The sequence below is a fragment of the Lepisma saccharinum genome, chromosome 1 (assembly GCF_977018435.1).
Source record: "Lepisma saccharinum chromosome 1, izLepSacc3.1, whole genome shotgun sequence".
Taxonomy (NCBI): Eukaryota; Metazoa; Arthropoda; class Insecta; order Zygentoma; family Lepismatidae; genus Lepisma; species Lepisma saccharinum.
In genome coordinates, this window is record NC_139229.1 from 154,079,182 (window position 1) to 154,100,369 (window position 21,188).

Consider the following 21,188-nt stretch of genomic DNA (forward strand, 5'->3'; position numbering starts at 1 on the left):
TAACAGGCTGTGAGTATTATTTTTCCAAAACCTCTGCACATTCTTTCACCTCTCAAGTCATTTGTATGAATTGGGATTGGAATAAATTTTTTGTACAGAGCAACCACTAAAATCTATGATGGTAAAATAGAGGAGAAAGTGAAATAAACACTGTTTCATCAAAAATAACAGATCAAATCTTTGCGTCAACAAACACATAAGAGTATTTTTGTAAAACAATTAACATAATTAAGTATTTTGCAAATTCAATTTCTACTTGCTATTTTACACTAAAGTAAACCCAGCCACTTGTGACATGGCAGCATGTACTGTACTTGAAATATAAACATGCATTTCTCACTAACTCACTCATAGTTCCATTATAAATGGAATATCTTTTCCCAATTATGAATAGTTCCATTGTTTTCAAATATTAGTGAATGATGCTATCTTTCTTGTGGATTTTGACATGCGCATGAGGAAAAGTGGCAAAATGAATTGCTATGATTTGTGGGTCATTCCATGTAAATTGGCCCTGCACTGGTTGCTTGGCTACATTTAGTCTTTTTTTCTTTCTTTCTGATATGTTAGTAGTTTGAAGTAGGCTTACTGAATACTGTAATGATAGATGAGTTTTTTGTACCTCGTTTAAAATGTTAAGTATGTGTGTTTTTCTACTACTGCAAGCAGATGATTGACTGAGTTTGTTTTAAGTCCACTTTATGTACAGAGAGGATTATGAGGACTGAATCTGAACAGTTTAAAGTGAGATCCGAACCACCTGTCTCTACCAGATTTCAAATCTGGGACCCCTTGATTACAAGCTTAGAGTATAGAAGGAATAGAGAGAGCATGTGTGACATCAGCTGAATCCAAAATAGCTTGCGGGGGCTGCAATGTTGAGAAGTGCCACCAGTCTGTTGCGTCCATTTGTTAAAATTCATTGAGCGAATTTTGGCAGAAAAAATGAGGCTGCTTGTTATGTTTATTTATGTTTAAATCATCAGAAACAATAACACGTGATGCTTAGCAACTAATATTGACGAAAAAACAAACAGATCTAGACATTTTATGTACTGTATTATTTACTCTTCTAATGCTCTCTTATACACACTCTGTCTAAAAAGTACGGTGAATGATCCGGTATATCAACGACAAATGCATATAGCTATCCACAGACATGTTGAGAAACACTACCTAGCATGGAGTGCACGTGGCCGTCAAGGTACACTGTGTGTGGGTAGTCGAATGTAGTCTGTGAGAGGTAGTGTCACAGTGCAATGGATGAGCGAGTGAACATCAAGTTCTGCTAGAAACTAGGGAAAACAGCGATGAGGATACATGAAATGTTGGTGCAAGTGTACGGGTAGGAGGCCACGAGTAGTAAATGTGTTTACAACTGGTTCAAATGCCTTTGTGCCAGGAAGGAAATAACTGAGGATGAGCCTCATTTGGGTCTGCCGTCAATAAGCAGAACCCTTGGCTCAGTGTGGGATACATGTTCTCGATCATCCACTGTACTGCCCTGATCTGGCACCTGCAAACTTCTTTCTGTTTTCCCACCTGAAGAGCGTCATAAATGGTGCACGTTTTGCGGACGTGTCAGCAATCAAAGAACATGTGACAGCAGTTCTGCGATAGATTCCTAAAGAGGGTTTTGCTGACAGGTTCCAGAAACTTTATGAACGTTACCAAATGTATGTTGTGGTGGATGGTGATTTCTTTGAAGGCCAATAAAGGTAATTTGTTTGTAGCTTTTGTTTTATTTGTTTTCGGATACCATTCACCAAACTTTTTAGACAGAGGGTGTATCTCGTAAGTACACCAGAGAAAGTGTAATGAAATGACAATCGAATCAAAATAGGAGTTGCATTATAACTCTTACACTCGTAAATGCATCACAAAACATTATTAATACAAATATGTGAGATGTGTACAGAGGTTCAACTGATTTAGTAACACAATTTACGCCACTTCAATAAGTAAGCCTAAGTCGAGTTGTAGGAGGATTTCAGATGGAAGCACCAGGTGATAGCCACGCTCGATAGGCAGCAAGCGACAAAAGACCTTTAGTCTGTGGGAGCTTTCAGACCGAAGTGACAGGCAACAAGCGACATGTGTGTCTCTTGCCAACCGACTCTCGGAAAGTAATGCAACTTTTTAAACAGAAGTGACATGACAAGCTGCACTTGTCACTTGGACTGGGTCATTTTCCCGATATCATTCATGGTGCCACTTCGGTGTGTTGTTCATGTATGCATGGTGAATGTTTTACTTTAGACTGAAAGGGCCTATGTCACTTATTGCTTGCCACTCTGGTGTGAATTTTCAGTGGCTCACGCGACACATATCACTTGAGAATGAGCCAATCAACAGCAACGTTTCTCACCATTAGAGGCATGACAAGCCATACAAGCCTGCCTTTGATTGGTGAAATCCTCAAGCTACACATGTTGCGTGTTGCTTCCATGTGAAATCTTCCTAAAAGCAAGTATCCACCATGCATGCGCTACCAAGAGACTGAGGCAACACGATGTGTTGTGGCAATTCGATCTGAAAACTCCCTTATGAGAGGTGACAAGCAACACTGGCTCCTTCACTCTGAAATATATCATGTACAGTTCCTATGCCACAAACAGACCGAGGTGACACAATTGACAAAACTGAGAAAACAGCCTAGTCTGAGCGACACGTGCAGCTTGACATGCCACTTTGGTATGTCTCATTTATTTCTGATGGTTGGTTTCCAAGACACACGTGTATCTTGTCGCTTCTCTGAAGTCTCCCTGTTCATTCAATGAATTTACATCCCATTGCAAGTATAAACATTCCCAATAGTTATTTTTAGGTAACATGCAAACAATTTTTGCTATTCCGATGTATCCGAATTATAAATTTTATACATACCACTAATAACATCACAACAGAAATGTGTGTATAATAAATGTAAATATATTGTAAGCATGTTTACCTGTGGAGTGTAATATCTTAATTCATTTATATTTTTTAACATTTCTTGCCACTTCTGTTGATTAATCCGAAAGCTGTGCACAGATACATAGCTTCTTATTAATTGTCTCCTCGCAATGTCACCGTAATTTGCAGAAATGATGCTCTATAATGAACATTACACGTTCAAATCACTACTTCCACCATTGTATCAGCTGTAACTGTGACACTTTTCAAGATGGCGGTTTTTCCTCACCCCCTCACGGCTTCATTCCCCTCACCCAGAAAACATGCTTAGGCTCTCTTTTCCTTATTCTAAGATTACAAGGCAACAACATTACCACCATGCCATCGAAGAGGCACATCACTACTGGACTACTTTCTATGAAATGACCCATTAATAAAACAAGTAAACCATGAGTGAGTAAGTGAATTGAATACCTTCATCCATATGTCCTACAACCCACTCTCGCATAATGTTAATAATAGATGAGTGCCCATCCAATCCAATCATCATGAAATTGTGTATTAATACAGTATATATATTTAGTTTTGTTACTTCTGGTGGGAAAATAAACTTCAATATGTTCTTTGAAGAAGGGCTTACACAGATACACAATGAACTGTTAGGAATTTTCATTGTTTGAAATGGTGACGATGTAATGACTAAAACTTCAGTATGTCTCTATTTTCTGCAACAATGTTGTATTTCTTGTGGAAGTAACTATAAGCAGAAATGTGTGAACTTCTACTTTGAGATCATATTGCAAAAGATATCTTTGTCATTGTAAATAAGTGCACAGTTTACACAATTTATCAAAATTAGAACTAATCGTGATACATACGATAAACAACAGTAGGAGACTAACTATTACAGTTATGAAATAGAAAATCAATTACTTGTCCAAAAAAATGTGTTAGAAATGTTTTCGTAAGTACCTGATGGTCAGTATATTATTAGGACATGGGACATAGAATGTAACATGTTTTATGCAGTCCCTGTATATTTTGCCATAGCCTTCTTTCTAAGTAACAGCTTTGAAATGTTTTGCAAAGAATAACTTCTCACGTTTTTACATTTTTGTCAAAACAGCACATGCAATTAGAATTAATGCAACTGCAGAACAAAAATTACTTTCTTAATATGTGCCTGAATATTACATCTATGAATGATGTGTAAGTCCTATAATTTACAAGTTAGAGGCAACTGATAGAAAATAGTTGATTTTATTGTGTTCATATAGCATATTAATATGTCTTAAACCTTTTTATTTTAGCGTACTCATACTGCTTGCTTTATAATAATATATTATTTCAGGTTATATGCTTGCTCGAAACACACAGTATATGAATACAAACACACATGTCAAGACACAGAATAAACAATGATATGCTAACATGGTATGTAGAAATTGTTCCAGAAATGTGAAAGAAATCCAAGAGCGTGTTCTATGGCAAAAAGAAAAGTGCAAGAAGCTTGTTTCATCATGTGTCCGTTATTATGTGTTGAGATACATATATTAGAATTTCTGTTGGTGGATGTGGCATTCCTATATGAGAAATACCTTTCGCCAAGAACCTCCTCTACTTATTCAAATTGCAACTAAATGAGTGGTTACTGGTGCAAAAATTGCATCAGAAGCCTGGCACTATTATTATCCGCATTTATTGAGGTTGATCTCTGTGGTCTAGCATTTAGCATAGCATGGCATAAAGGTATGTCTTCAAAGTAAGGCATTCTTTCATCCATTTCTACTATTCTGATTAATCTAGTTGTAGAAAAACATCAAATTAACTTCTCATATAGACAGTAGGAGAGGCAAGAGAGCCAGAAGAATGGTGGATAATAACAAAATTGAAGGAAACTGAAAGCGATCACCAGACCAGGGTCATGTTCAGAAAGTGTAATATATGTTAAATGAATTATGCTGAATTAACATTCCTCACGTGAAGTTCCTTACTGCATTTCTGAAGTTGCTTCTGTGCAATTTAGGAGGTTGGTTCATGCATGAAATGCACAGTCGGGGAGTCAGATTTTGTCCCATGAAAAATGTTTGCTAGTTGCAGACACTGCATGTACAGTGTTGTTGCTACAAATTGACTAGTTCAGGATGTCCAATATAATTTCAAGAGAAAGTGATATAAAGCAACATACACAAGATGAGTGATTCTGTAACTGCTCTTGAAATGTGATTAAAGTGATCAGTGTCTGCAATGGTACTAACACGATGGATGCAGTGAATGACCAGAGTGAGTTCTCTGCCCCCACTCCCCACCCTAGGAACTATTAGTTTCAATTGCTACATACCTAATCGTTGCCATTCAGCCCGATACCTTTACAAACCCTGAGATTGCATGGCCCAACTGTACTCCTCTTAAGTGAGCACAGGAAGGTTAGCAGTGGAGTTTATTTCTACCTCAACAACAGGACACTTTTTACAAACAAAGGGCGGCAACTGAAACTTTCGTCTTATGTGTTCCTGAAGTCATAAGTACTGGTTTCAGCAAATTCATAAGGGTAGTTATTGTTGCTTTTATCATGTGAATTAGGCAGCTTCTTTGTTGTCTGGTAACTTTCTTGTTTCCTTCAATTTTGATATGTTAGTTCTAGCACACAGTTAAAAAAGTAAAGTAAAGTGCTCCCCTGTGCTGTGCACTACAGCTTGAAGGCATATAGGGGGTGTGGAGTTAGGGCCCCAGATTTTCTTGATCACCTCCAAAGGTGGGAGTGATGTGATCGGCACTGTGCCCCTGGTTGCCTTACCCACCAGAGTTTCCTCCAGGTACCCACATTATACGACACTGGGTGGCTGCCGGAGCTGCTTGAACAGGTGGAAAAAATCCTGGTTCTCCCCCACCAGGGATCGAACCCGGGTCTCTTGCATGGTAGTCAGATGCTCTAACGACTGAGCTACCATGCCTAGCACACAGTAGTTCTTCTAACACAGCACATAATAACACATTAAATTTTTATATATTTTTGCTATTTAGTAAAAATCATGTTGGCACAAAATATAACTTACGCTTCAATAATTTTTTTCATGGCTCTGGCTGTGAATGTGTGTTAAATCTTATTTCTACACTCTGTATACAAAGTTTAGGACCCATTCCAGAGTTGCCTTGTTTCAAAACTTTTTGAAAAAAATTTGAAGTCTGGGCAATATATCATGTTGATTAAGGTTTTCTTCCTGGCTCTTCATTGCAGTCTTCACTGGTGCCATCTTGTGTCAAAAAAATGCAGGCGACTGAACATGCAACCCACATGATTTCCCCAAGTTTGCCAGGAGTCTTTTAAATCATATCTATTTTTTTTCTAAATTCTGCTATTTGCATTGTGTTTCAAAAATGAAATATTTTTTTGTAAAAGGAGTTTCCGACAATAGCCAAAGGTCCAGCCAAGTTTTAAATTTAAATCTATTGTTGCGATATTTATATAGTTGTGCACCACTTGTTCTCTGTTTCGCTAACAGATTTTCCCAATTTGTATCGCCATAGGAACATGTTTCGAAACTAGTTTCTTAGGAATTGTAGCTTTCATGGTGACGTGATTCGAAAAAGTGTTCTCGTGTTATCAGCCACATTAAATTGATGTTAGCGTCCAATGTTTCGAGCTCATATGCTAATGCTGATTTAACCTGGCTGGAAACCTGAGAACACTTGTTTCAACTTGTTTCTTATTTCAAGCCATAGAGCATTGTCCTACATCCAAGATAAATATTTCTGCAATAACGTTCACATTAAAAAATTAAGTTTTATGTTATTACATAGAGCAAAGGCATTATGTGTTATACATAAAAGTGCAGTGTGCTATGTGTACGCATGAAAAATTTAAGAAGTACAAACGAATGGCCCTGGTGAGCATAAAGTAAAAGCATGCCATGCATTAGTAAAGAGTAGTATTGGTTTTGTAAGAGCTAGATGTTCATTTTTTCTTTTGCCTCCGGAATTGGCCATTTGCCTGCATATCCCTGGCTAATATATGCTTTTCACCTTGTGCTCCCTATGCTTTCCAGGAGGAACGTTTGCTACTCTCAGTGGAAAAGAGTGGCCACAAAACTGGGAGTGAAGTAAGTGGGTGTACCACTCTTATGTATTATGTACAATATATTTATATATAAAACATCTTTATCTCTTGTTTTGTTTTTCCTCTTGTGTGTGTGTTCGTGACGTCTCGAAGCTACCTTCAATACATATGTGTCTTGATAGCTTAGTACTTTCTCTTTTAAACATAGAGGTTGTATGTTGAACTGAATAATATATAAATATACATTTCTTTCTGTGAAGAAAAGTACTGTGTTGTTTCCTGTTAAGCAACAGTGTTGTAGAGTGGTAAAAGATGTACTGTTGCTTTCCCAGTTATAGTTTTTCAGTCTTTCTACAAACTCTTTATATGTGAAGCATTCATTGTAAGCAGTTATTACCTTCTCTTTTTCTAGTAGGTAGAAAGAAACCTAGTAATTAACATAAGCATGTAAACTTTGAGTATTACAAATATACACATTGTATTTTGGTATTAAATTAAAGGTATTGTTCATAGGTAGTCATGTGACAGAGCAGGAAATTTATCAATTCTGGTGAATTCGCTGATATTTTTTTTGGACCGATTCCGATGTTTGTATACAATGTCTAGTGGACAGCTGGTCCATGTATGTAACAGCAATTAACACATTGTTTCTCCAAAACTACAGATGATATTTCAGTTCTGTATTCTATGCTCATTTACTCTGATTTCAATTCAGTGCGAGTATTGGAATGTTGGCAAAAGCTGTTTGGTTCTATTTTTTAGTCAATATAAATTTTTAAGCACAGGCTTTTTCAGATGCATGCAAATGTTCTTTAAAAATAGTAGAATGACATTTTGTTTCATAATTTGTTTTATTTAGGATGGAAAGGGTAGGGATTTCGCAGGAAGTATAATGTTGAAATTTCATCTCGATACATGTGAAATTAGAAGAGTAGGAGGTCCAGTTTGGAGCAGAACACAGAACACAACATGTTTCATTTAATTTTGCATGCAAGTCCTATTTAAGATATTGACAGTGTGTGTCTGCATCCAGTTTTTTCGCCCCCAAACAACAAAATCATTCCAACATTCCTTACTATTATCCACAGAATGGATATTATTAGGGTGGATCAAATGAAAACAGAACAGGGGCCACAGAATGAAATCAACAAGGTTTATTTCAAACATAATTTCCAAAGTTACACAAGCACTTGTGTCACTGTTTCACAAAATGGTGAATGCCCTGTTCGTAGAACTCCTTTGCTGAGATCGGAAGCAGTTGCGAACATTGTCCATGACTTCATAATCGGAGTGGAAGCACCGACCCTTCAATGCCTTTTTCAACGGACCAAAAATATGGAAGTTGCATGGCGATTTTTTCAGGACTATATGGTGGGTGTTCTAACACTGTCCACCCAAACGTCGCCAACATGTTCTTTGTAACAGCTGACGTATGTGGCCACGTGTTGTCATGCAGTAAAACCACTCCAGATGACAACAGGCTGGGTCGTTTGACTTTGATTGCTGCATGCAAATGGTGGAGGGTACTGCAGTAGCAAGCAGCGTTGATCGTTTGACCATGGTCCTGGAACTCAAGGAGAAGAGGTCCTCCATGAACGAAAAAACGTGTCAGCATCACTTTGCCACAACTCTGCACCATCTTTGCTGGCAAACATTCCGCCGCCGCAGGTGAAGCACTGCCTGCCTGCCTGCTCACCTTCTCGGACGATACTGCTGCCGGAGCGCCTACGCATATCACGTGCTCACACACAACTATCTATGGCGAGTCCATTATGCAGTAGGGGTTTCCTTCCTTACCTTCTGCTCTACCTCTACACAGGGTTGTCACCACACACATACATAAATATAACCCAATACATCCACTGTTCTGTTTTAATTTGATGCACCCTCATATGAATCATAACAAATTTCAAAGCAGAGAATTCCATTTTGATGCATCTTCATCAACTTTGCAAGCTAATGCCATTTGATGGCATTGTGGTTTAAACTGGTGAAAGCTGTAGGGTAACATTGGTGAATTCTGGAATGCCAAAGTGTGCATCAGTGGTACACCAGCCCATGTACTGCTAAAGCACTGTAGATGGTAGGGGTGTTTTAGTGCTTAATCATTATTCATTCCTACTTGACTCATTGGAAATGAATAAATATCTATCTGTAGCTCCAGCAATTTTATGAAATGTGCAGTCCCAGGTTCAAATGCAACTTTGGATTCAGTGTTTAAGTAGGAAAGTAAGCAGTCTGGTTTTAATATATTAACTCCCAGGCAAATCAGAGCACTCAAAGAGCTTTCACATCAATGAGTTTAATATTGTATCATTTGTTTGGTGTTAGGTCTTCATTAGGTTTTTAAAAATTACTAAGAACAGTTTCAAGATCCTGTAATGTTGCTGTAGCTCACATTTCATCCACCTCTCATCTTCTCATATGATCAGTAAGCTTAAACTGGCTGCATAAAACCATTCTTGTATTGTCCCCTGTAAACAATATGCATAAACATGTGCAAAAAATTCTACAATGACAATAATGTATACTTCTGCCTATTCAGTAGCATTAGACCTAACACAATATTTTGTATTAAACAACAGTGTAAATTCTTTTTATTTTTTTCAGTTGACACTTTTTCTTTATTTCACATTTTGATGCATACATGTCTTTGTCAAGAGCAAAGAATAAATTAAACAATATATTAGAAGAAGGCACAAATCTAGGAGGAGATTCTCACATGCAAAACAAATCTCTCATATGTAATAAATACTGTTATTAAGAATAATAAACCTAATAGTTATTATTACATGAGTAGGTAAAAAGAAATTGTGTAAAAATACTTGTATGTAACAGCATTCATTTATTATCTAGCTTATTCTACCTAGCTGTGCTGTTCTATCAAGCAATTTAAGGTCAAAATAAATAGATAAAATTCAGCTTTATAGGATAACAAAAAGCTATATAATTTTGATGCATTCATAAATACAATTTCCATAGTCACTGAAATTATTTCCAATCAAATCCTTATCTTTGTGTGCCATGTGTGTGGAAATTAATGAACTTCAATAAAAGAGAAAACAATTATTTTGCTTATTAAGTTCCAGTACTTGACAACTCTTTCAGGGTGGGTATCTGGAACCTTTCTAAGCACATTCTTGATTAGAAATTGCAAAACAAGTGAGATTTAAACTACAGCAAATCAATGGAATCCCATAAACAAAGTTCAAAAATCTGTTGGATTGTTTAAATTACTTTTTTCTTCTGTTATAAATGTTGAATAAATAGAAAAGCATAAACTACAAAAGCATATTTTTTTAACATGTTCATTTAATATAAAATAGCTGTGGTTCATGGAAAACCTGCAAAGATTTTCACATGTGTTTGTACATATGTAGCCCTGCTGACATGTTGATCACATTGTGATTAAACCAAGAAGTAGAGAAGCAACTTAAAATAACCAAAATAGGAATAAGCATATTTATTACATTGTCACCACATTTTATACTGGTCACAAGCATGACCCATTTAGACAAAAATAAACATCCTAAGTCCACCATGTGCATTCGTTCAACCAATGGGATTCACAAACTAAATGTGCTGAAATGAAGTTTAACATAAGTTCCATATTCTCCTTCATCACTGCCGATTTACTAAAGTAGTACACTTGCTTTATTTCAGTTGGTGATTTGATTTAAGTACTGATTCAGTAGGTTAGAGAGGGCCTGTACTTATGTGTTACTTCATTGGGTTAACAGTAATTTCTTAGTTGTTACTTTACTTATGTATTGAACTTCGTTACTTGGTGAATAATTGGATTAACATGTTTTCATAACTACTAGGGATGTGCCGAAGCCGATTACTGATGTATGAAAATCAGCCGAAATTGACATATCGGAATCGGCAAAAATCCGATATTTAAACCGGTACAGATTATATTAGAGTTTTACCTTCTAATATATTTTAGTTTTGTAAGATTTATTGAAAATTTGGTTATGATTTGTCATTATTGTACAGTTTTTGTAATACAATTATTGCAAACTCTCATTCAGAGGATCAACCTAACTATAAATTGGAAATAAAACAGTACATTGCTAAACCAGGATCTGCTGTTGTATTGGAAATTCAAAAATGAGCATCAGTATTCAGTGAGTGAGTGTTCAGTGTTGCTGAACAGATTTGCGATAAGAGAAGAAGTAGGTTACTTCCTGAAGTGCTTCCAAATCTCTTATTTCTGAAGTTGAATCTGGCAGAACAGGAATTCATTTTGCATGTCAAAGAACTGCTTGTGTACTAATGTTAAATCTCTAGATTCACATAACCTTTTGTAGATTCAAATGTACATTCACATCTCTTGAGAATATATATGTATATACATATGATATGCAATAGAAATGTACATACCAAAATTATTTTTGTCATACAGAAAATAACATCCCATTTCTGTTTAATAATCTTATGTATCGGAATCGGTTAAATATCGGCATCGGTATCGGTTCCAAAAATTATCGGTGAGTACATCGGCATCGGTAAATTTTCAGCTTCGTCACATCCCTAATAACTACCAATTCAATAATTCGATGGTCATTTAGACTTTCTGTAGGACTGATTCCACGTCAAATCATCCAGGCCATGACACCCACAGATTCAGATTTTAATGAAACTTGGTGTATTTGTTAATACTACCAAAACAAGCCCAAGATGAAAGTTCTAGCATAATTTGAAGCAAAGTTATGAATTGTTTTATTTGACCTTGTAAACACATAAATTTTACATTTGTTATAATGTTGGCAACCCTGCTCTATGAATATATATGTAAGTTACTTTGTCTTCTACCATCCCACCAAATTTCATGAAAATATGAAATTGTCGGGTTGAAAAGTTCATTTATTTGTGATGATTTGGCATGGAATGACCCATATTCATGTACATAAAATTTACTTTAATGATGATTCATTAATAGAAGCAGTGAAAATGCCACTAATTTTATTTTATAGCCTTTTTGAACATACTTTAAGCTTCAATTTTAAACTTTAAGCTTCAATTTGAAAATGAAAAAATTGGCATGCTAACTGCAGTACCTTTTAGTGATAATGCAATTTTAGTAGCGTCAGATGTTGACACAAAAAATCGGCATTATTTTGTACAATATGTTTTTCTGACACTCAGTCCAGAGGAATCTTGGTAACAACTTTTTAAATGGAATACACATACATACATCTATGAACTTTGGGAAAAAATAAATCAAAGTGATACGTCGATATGACTTTATTCTGTTAAGCACAGCAGGCTACCTCCATGGCGAATGACCAATCTGTGCAAACTTCTGCAACTGTAGCCTCCTGTTCCTCAGTAACTATAAGGTCTACAGAAGAAAAATTTTCCATGTGTTCATACCTTGATAGTATTAACAAGTACACCAAGTTTCATTAAAATCTGAATCAGTATGTGTAATTTTGAAAATTTTCTTTGGAATCAGCTGTAGCCCAAATAATGAGCATTAATAGCAATTAATCTGTAGTTAGAACATTACTTTCATTTATTTGGGTCATTAGAATATCATGTTACCTTTTTCTTAGTATCACTTTCACTTTCCTCTTTTTTCTTTATGTAATTAGTGTTTTCAAAATGCTTGGTGTGGCAACTGGAAAATGAAATTATTTTCTGTACTATTTCTGCCATCTGCTTGAAGAAATACAACTGATTTGTTCCTTATATTTGTCAGTGAAAGCAGAGGACTTGACTGCCTATTTTCAAGCAGAAGGTGATGTGAATTGCATACATATCTTCTGTGTTTGTTATACAGAGCCAAGCAGTAAGAGTTTTCGTACTTGGAGAGCAGTTCAAGAAGTTTGTTAGGGCATTGCAGTTTGTCATCTGCAAGAGGATCATTTAGAATTAAAAAGAAAGATAAAAAATACTGAAGAATTACTGAAGTTGGAAGTTACTTTGTGCAAATCAAAGTTAACATTTACTCATGTATGCAATCATTATTATATTCCCCTCATTTTGCAATTTCCACACTGTGCATTTGTACTTTAATATGTGTGCAAGTCTTGCATTGGAAATAATGCTGAATTCTGATCTCTTTACTACCTGTTGACAACTAAAGTGACTGGATTGAATTTAGGTAAAAAAAAAAAAAAAAGCTGTTTGTGTTTGCTTTTCAATTCTTTGTTAGATAAAGCACTTTTTTGTTTAAAGTCATTGTATGTTTTTTCTATAGATTTAAATCTAAAATCAGTAAAGAAAATGTGGGTTAAGGTAATAGGCATAAATATAATTTACGACAATGCGATTTGGAATATTGAAAGGGATCTCCATGGTTCAGAATACTGTATTTATACATGCAGAGTACACTCTTGTTCTTCTGTTAGGAGGAAAGTTGTGTGTGTGAGGGTTAGAATAGCTGAGAAATGCAACTATTAAGTTAACACAGTTATTGTTTTATAAGGAGCCTTAGTATTCTAAACAATACTACGTTGTTAACTCCATGTAGGCAGGATATTGAAGATTCAGAACAGGTAACACGAGTCAACTTAGCTTTCTGTCAGATAAGTACCTAGGGGTTAATGCAGGCTGGAACAAATTGATCATGCTGCCTGTGTATGACCAATTCTGGAGATTTGCACTCCATGCACAATGTTTCCATCTGTAGGGTTTGTTTAATATTAAGTCACTAGTATCTGCATTTGCAGGCATATTTTCAATTTATAATTTTATTATTTTAAGTTACTTTTCCACTTCTTAAGGCTAATGGCAGTATTGAGGATGAATGATGATTAGATGAAATTGACGAGAGGATGCCCATAAAGGACTCAAACCTGAACAGTTGGTGGTAAGGTCACTAGCCCAACACTGAGCATGCTCGATCACCAATGCAACAGCATATTTTCAAATTGCTGCACATGTGCAAATATTGAATCCACTGGATGTGAATCAAGGTTCCGTGCCATGTGAACAGTGTAAGAAAATTGAAGCTAAATTTTTACATATTTACAAAGAAAAAAATTGAAATACCTAGGTATCAGTCACAAGCTATATTGATCCAGCCATAACCAGGAAAATTAACAACCTTGTGTAATTTTAGAATGTTTCGTAGTTTACATACAACCAAGCTCACCCACAGGAATTTTGGGCCCCAAGAACTCATTATTATTATAACCCACTTGCTCTCTGCCCACCTTACCATTATAATTCTTTGCCTTCTGATATCATCAATTTACATCTCCCTAACACTTGTCCCTGGTGCATTCAAATTTTGAGATAGAAGTTTCATCGCATATCACCCTTCATCTATTCCATCAATTTACCATTCATCATCATCATTGTGATTAATCTAGACGGGCAGGAAAGCATTGTAGAGTTGCAAAAAATACAAATACAGATATCCTTCACCTTTTAGGTGGTTTTCGTCGCAGCTTTAGCATTTCAAGTGATAAATTATTTACAATGTTTAAAATTGCTCTCGTGTAATCAGAATATCTACTTTTGCTGCACCATGGTGAAAGCTTAGTAGTATATTTAGCCTCCATGGAACTGTCCTGGATTTTTCTGTCCTGAGATACCCAGGTTCGAGGAAAGTATCAGGCTAGTGTTTGCGAGTAACTTCAAACTGATATTTCTGGTACCTATCCGCTGGTACTTGCAGATATCAGAAAATCAAAATGTGTATCAGCTTAGCCCTAATTCTCATATAAGTTCAGCACATTATTTTAAAATTCCCTTCTCTTTGCATTATACCAGGTCATGGAACGAACAGTACAATAAACATTCGGTAATTTTTACCAGACATTAAATAGAACATAGTCCTGCAGATCTCTGGACCATTCTTTTAGCCAAGTGTTGAGTATTCTGAGAAATGGATAGATAACAAACTTTCCTGCAAAATTTAGTATGAATTGACACTTCAGGAAGTCATATAAATAACATTCAGTGAGCATTATATTTTCTTCTTGGCATAATTTTCAAGCCAAATGGAAATTTGTCACAAGAGGAATTATGGTGCTTGTTAAATGTCATTGATGTATATTTTTTTGAAGTCTTAGAGACCAACCGGTATTAGCAAGAATAACATGAATTGAACCAGTTTTATCATGTTAAGATCTGAAAGAGACAGATGTATGTATTTGTTCAAGGACAATATACAAGTTTGGAAAGAAAGAGCCAGATGCAAGTATGTGGAAATTGGCATGTGCAAACTATGTACCTTCTTCCTCAGTGTTCGCATAAGAACTTTTTCGCTAGAGTAAAGCTAATAGAAGCATTTCCACTACACACAGATTAAATAAAGGTTCTTTGAGTTAAAATTGATTGTGTTGTGCAGGATATTTTCGTACTGCATAAACCAGCATATGCAAAGGGAAGTACAATTGGTAGCAGTATGCAGTGTGTAACAGAGCATTATGCTTGTAAAGTCACATACAGTTCTGGGTTGTTATGGCCTCATTTGTACACTCCTGTCCACATACAGTGGCACATACTTTAACCAATCAACTCTATAAAAATGTCACTTTAGGTGAACAGGAGTGTACGTGCTCACCTCTTGGGCAAATTTCAAGATATAAATTGGTAGCATTTTAGAAGTCCATTAATGTTCTTTCTCCAGTGATATATTCGTCAAAATTATCTTTTTCAGCGTAAAGTAATAAATCCTATACATGAACTAGTTCCATTTTAATGTAAAGGATGTTTCTATTTCATTGTTGTATATTCATGGGAAATTTTCTACATGCATATTAATATCTATGTGGACATGTATTTTGCATAATAAAAGATTCATCACATCTAAGGTTCGAACTCTCAAATACACATTCTGCAAGAATGTATTACATCCTTCACAACACAGCATTTACAAAGGGGGTTCTACTTTCATTTGTTCTTGGTACCTATGAAAAAAGTTGTTTCAAATATAAATAACTTGTGAAGTGTAAGTTGGACATGCTTACACATGCTATTTTCCTCATGACATCAAATTTTCATTGTCCCTTAATCTCATTTCAGTGCAGGTCACTTGGATTTTATCTTGATAGTAGTTTTCATAATTTACTGGGAGAAAACCTTAGTGGTCATTATGTATATTTTCTAGCTCTAATTTAATATTAAATAAATTACTAAAAAGTTACATATTTATTAATATATTTTGACGCTGCATTTCGCTTGCGCATGCAGGATGGTAGTTGTTTCAGATTAGAATTTTTTTTTGTTTTGGTAATTTGATGAAGGAATGAGAGTGAACAAAATCTGCAACATGGCGATCGTTGGCAGTTGTACACAATTGCACTGCGATAATTGCAATACATCTGCATGCCTGTGGCATATATATTAAGATCTTGCTTGCTTTGGATCTTGTTTTATCTTAACTTTTTTCCCATTTCTTTCTCCTTTTTTATTCATGCTGCATGTATGTGTATGTTGTGCATATAATGCACTCATGTGAATGATCTAAATGGACAGATATTGTTTATTGCACATTGCATCATTTCATCTTTCTTTGTACATATTTAACTGAAATATCATATGTGTAATTAGTTGTTTTTCATATATTTCAGATGACTCATAAAAGTTATTTCAATGGTTACTGGTGTGATTTAATAGTTGACCTAATTGTTAAGTTTGTGGAAGAGTAGTGTGTGCAGATTTTTTATTACGGAAAAATAGTAAAATTCACAAGAGGTAATACGTGATGCAAGGTTGTTTTTCACGGTACGGTATAATGGCAGTCTTATCACGACTGTACATTGCACAGTGATCATTAAGACATGAACATTTAGCTTTGAAAATATGTACATGTTTATCACACAATTTTTAATTTAAAATTTAAAGGACTATTGTGACACCTTATCTGTGTTGATTCACGGAATTGAGAAATGGAGGTAACGTAAATGCAATACAGTCTCTTAGGCAAATTCTCCATTGTGTATCGTTACACAAAGCATAAATGAATATAATCCTCCAATTGAGAACAATGTTTTGAGAGAGAGAAACTGTGCTGAAATAAGTGCAAAATTCCTGCTTAGCTGCAAAGAGAGTAAGTAAGATACTTATGGAAGGGTCTGAATTGTGATATGTGATGCGAGACCTCAGCCCTCCCACATTGTTTTCATGTAAGTGATAGTATTTATATTATTTTATTATTATATTATATTTATTTTTGAATTGACAAATGCATTGTAAATTATGCAAGGGGAAAATATTTATTAAAATTGTATTGCAACCCTAGGTCAGTTTATTTCATCACCCAAATACCATTGCAGTAGCTATAAGATGAGGATCATTATTTTGAACTAGTGTTGGAAATGTACACACATGCTCATATATTAACTGTATTTCCTTTCTTTAGTCAAATGATCAGCGAAGAGAAAGAAGCAGATAGTGGCCATCATGAAACAAAGTAAGTACAATAACTTTTTTCTGGTGTTTATTTATTGGGGATGTAGGTGAAGGAGTATTGAACGACGACTTGTCAGTATCTTCAGTCATCTTTGTGTTAATTCATTGGCAGGCGAGAATAATTACATGTACAATAAAATATTTTTCGTGTACAACCTTCCTTTATGGAATTTCGTAGTAACTTTTAGAGAACTCTGTATAATACACATACAAGATGAGATTTTTTTGGTACCATCTACCTACTGTTGAACAAAGATCTGTCATTTATAGTCACTGATTGACATTCCATCAAATTTAATTTTTTTAAAAAAAGCCGGACCCTGTGGCCGAGTGGTTAGCACATCGCACTGCAACGCCAAGGGTCCCGGGTTCGAATCCCGCTCGGGCTTGGTTTTTTGTGAATGTCCATTCTTCATTTTATCACTCATCCCCATCTTCACAAATTAGCCAAGAGGCACAAAATGCGAAGTAAAATAAACTAAATCAACCAATCAATCATTTAAAAAAAATCCTCTAAAAGAAAAACAAACTTCCTTGTCCAGGCTTCACTCTTTATCACTGATGCAGGTACTATGTTCCATTGTGTAATGTGGATTTGATGTAATATGGTCAAGTGAGGTAGACTGTGTTTAAATGCTTAATCCTTTTACTCATTTCAAGGGGTTAGTTATTTCTTATTTACTTTAGTGGCATATTTTGCTTCATGCAACATTGTAATACCAAATTCAATATCAGAAGTGAATCCATTTCTTTCTTCTGCTCCTCTCTTGCCTTCTGCAATACAATTGGTTTCACATGACAAGTAAAGTTGTACAAGAACTACAAATGATTCATTCCATCAGAAATTGAAAATTAAAATTAATAAAAAAAATGTCCCTTTTCTTCAGAGAGTGAACTTTTAATTTTGTCATTTAGAAAGAAATCATTTAGTCGAAAGCCTATCAACATTCTCTCTGGTTTTAAAATATTACTATTTAAAATTAATAAATAATTGTTTCTATTTACAAATTCTTAAGATTTCAGTTTTTGATTGTGCAAAGGTCTGATAGCTTGGCATGGTATAATTGCAACAGATACTTAGGCCCTAATGTTATAATGCTCAGTAGTGTCTAATTTGCTGAAGTGTACAACTAATTTCAGAGTATCGAGCTGAAGATCAGAGCAACATATTTTGTACATACTGTGACATGTGCATTTGTGTAGTTTTATATATATATATATATATATCTTTATATATCTTTACTTAGATATCAAAATGGCTGAGACAAAATTATGTGCTTTTATCATTTTTTCCATTGAATATTATACTGTACATTAAAATGGACATAATATAACATAACATAACCGTGACTGAATGGTCTTTACATTGATATATTTTTCCTTGTCTTTCAGCTATTCAGATGAAATGCAGTTTGAATTTTTGGATGAGAGTGAGTATTCCATTTTATGTAGTTAGGTATTTGAGGGTGAGATAAGCATGCATGAAAAAGTTAGAATTCCTGTGGAAGGGAATAAACAGTTCACTTGTGATAGTAAGACGCTGGTTGGAATCAAGATTATAGTAGCAATTTTTAAATGTAAGATTTATATTATTGTTTATTCAGAAATGGCATCATCAAGATGTTGAAAGGCAAAATAGAGATCGTTTTCTTGGCTGGCCATTTATAAATCAATACTTGTATAAAATAAAAACTATTGAACAGACATCCAATTGTATAGCACCATAGAATGAGGATGAATGTTGGTACCATTGCACTTGACAATGTTGTTTTCACCAAGGCCCTCCCACAGCAATAAGTTAATTTACATGCAACCGATTTCGAGCCAGCCTTCGTGGTGGAGTGGGTAGCACAGCATGCTATCCCGAGTTCAAATCCCAACCTGGGCATTGGTGTTCCTTGTGAGTGTGCCTTAATCATTTTCAACACATCTTCGCTATTAGCCAAAAGTGACAGAAAGGCAAAGTAAAATAAACCAAATCAATCAAAAGCAACTGAATTTGACAAAAATACACTTTTTCACACATTTTTGTCTGAATTAATCGGAGGCGAAAGTAAAATCAAGCTGCTCACTTTGTCTAAAAGTAGATATTTCACGCTTACCAAAGAGGTATATTTCAGTTCTTCCTCCCATGGAGTAAAATTTTATGAGCATGTAAAAAGAGGGTTCATTATTTTTTGACAGCAAGTAGTGTTTACAATATCTTTGGTTGTCACCGCTAGTTAAGCAAGGTAGCAACTAGTCGTGCTCTTTGTGCTGGACATATCCTGTAACTACACATCACAACAGATGGTGCAAGTGTTGATGACAATACTCACCAATTTTTGGGGGAAGAATTATTTTATGGTCGTGGTATCTGCCCTGGAACATAAGGTGCATAGAACATAAGGTACATACATAGGATTACTAACACAAACTTACATATGAAATTACAGTGTCGAAAGTGTCTTATTTCTTTTGTAATAACCCTGTATAAATGCTTATAAATGGCACCTCTTTTTACACTAGATTTGAACTGTGTGGATCATCAGATAATTAACAAGGGATGTTTTGTTGGTTGTTTCTGTGAAATACGATAGTATTTAACGAGAGCCATCACGTAGCTTAATAGCATATATTCCTGGTGTTAGCCTCCAAAACTTCAGTTTCTTGAAGAGAATTGGAGACCTACTTGAAATAAATAATAGTGTATCTGCATCTAGAAAGCCAGATAGCAGGCACTGCAGCTTCAAGCACTAACCACATGTTGTCCATTGAAGATGCTCAAAGGATTTAGTTTAGGGCCCTCTTAATAAAAGTCCCAATGCTTCCTTGTCACTGTTATTCGATTGTTGTCTCTATGTATGGTTATATTTGTCAGTGAAAACTATACTTTTCTTCATACTAAAAAAATATAATTTGGTCTTTATTTTTATAGGCCCAATTACTGTATATGACTTGGATACACACCCAGAAATTGGATTGCAGGATGATGAGCCTGACTCATGGACACCAACAGTAGGAAAAGAGGTATTGCTGTTATTGAAATTTGATTTCTTTTTCCTCATTTAACGAAATGAATGGGGAAAATAAATTTTCAATATATATGTTAGACACCTTAATATGCACACATTCTTCATGCATACAGAATAACAAATCACTTCATAATGGGTCGTAGATTTGATTGACTGTGAAATATCATCAACAAGAAAAAGAAATCAATGAGAAAGATCATTATAGTATGGGTAAAGTAGATAAAGGCATTATTGGCGAACAAGTATATGGGCAGACATAGTAACATAATGCTTTTTTGCGTGTCTTTAAACCTTAATCTCAGGACCTGTTAAAATAGTGTCACTTGCAAAGCACATAGATATCCCCAAGCCCAAGCACAAATACACACATTATCTCAGGAGTTAGAGATGTAGTTTTTTCTTTCAGGTACATATTTAGTATTTTCATAAAGTTTTCATTAACATTTGTTAAAATTACTGTACTTTTAATTTTTTGAATGAAAATTATTTCTGAAGTGGGAGAATTTCTACCAGACAATGTATCTCAAACTTGCAGACTTTTTTTTCCACAATGAAGTAATTTAATAATTAATTAATTACTTAACTTATACATCAATTTGTACATCATCAGCAATGGCAATTGATTAGTAAGGGCCAGAATACTGCTTAACCTTTTCAGTCCCAAGCATCTCGATCGAGATACCCAAAAGTAAGCCTTATGGTCCCAAGCGTCTCGATCGAGATGCTGTGTCAAGGTCGTAGTTTTTACGTTATAACGTTTCTATTTTTGGCTAGAATTTCGATTTTTTTTATATTGTTCCTAACACATGTATTTAACAGAAATGTTTTTTTTGCATTTTTTTTTGTCT

At 35.1% G+C, this 21,188-nt stretch overlaps 1 protein-coding gene across 6 annotated transcripts in view; it reads left to right on the plus strand.

Moving 5' to 3' along the window:
- The window catches only part of cyst (rho guanine nucleotide exchange factor 18 cysts), a 203,711-nt gene that overhangs the window by 134,083 nt on the left and 48,440 nt on the right, over positions 1–21,188 (plus strand). For all 6 annotated transcript variants that reach the window (XM_083140739.1, XM_083140764.1, XM_083140772.1 and 3 more), the window contains 3 exons: positions 17,277–17,327; positions 18,719–18,756; positions 20,244–20,335. In XM_083140739.1, the coding sequence (XP_082996865.1) occupies positions 17,277–17,327; positions 18,719–18,756; positions 20,244–20,335 (181 nt within the window). The remainder of the gene's footprint in view (positions 1–17,276; positions 17,328–18,718; positions 18,757–20,243; positions 20,336–21,188) is intronic.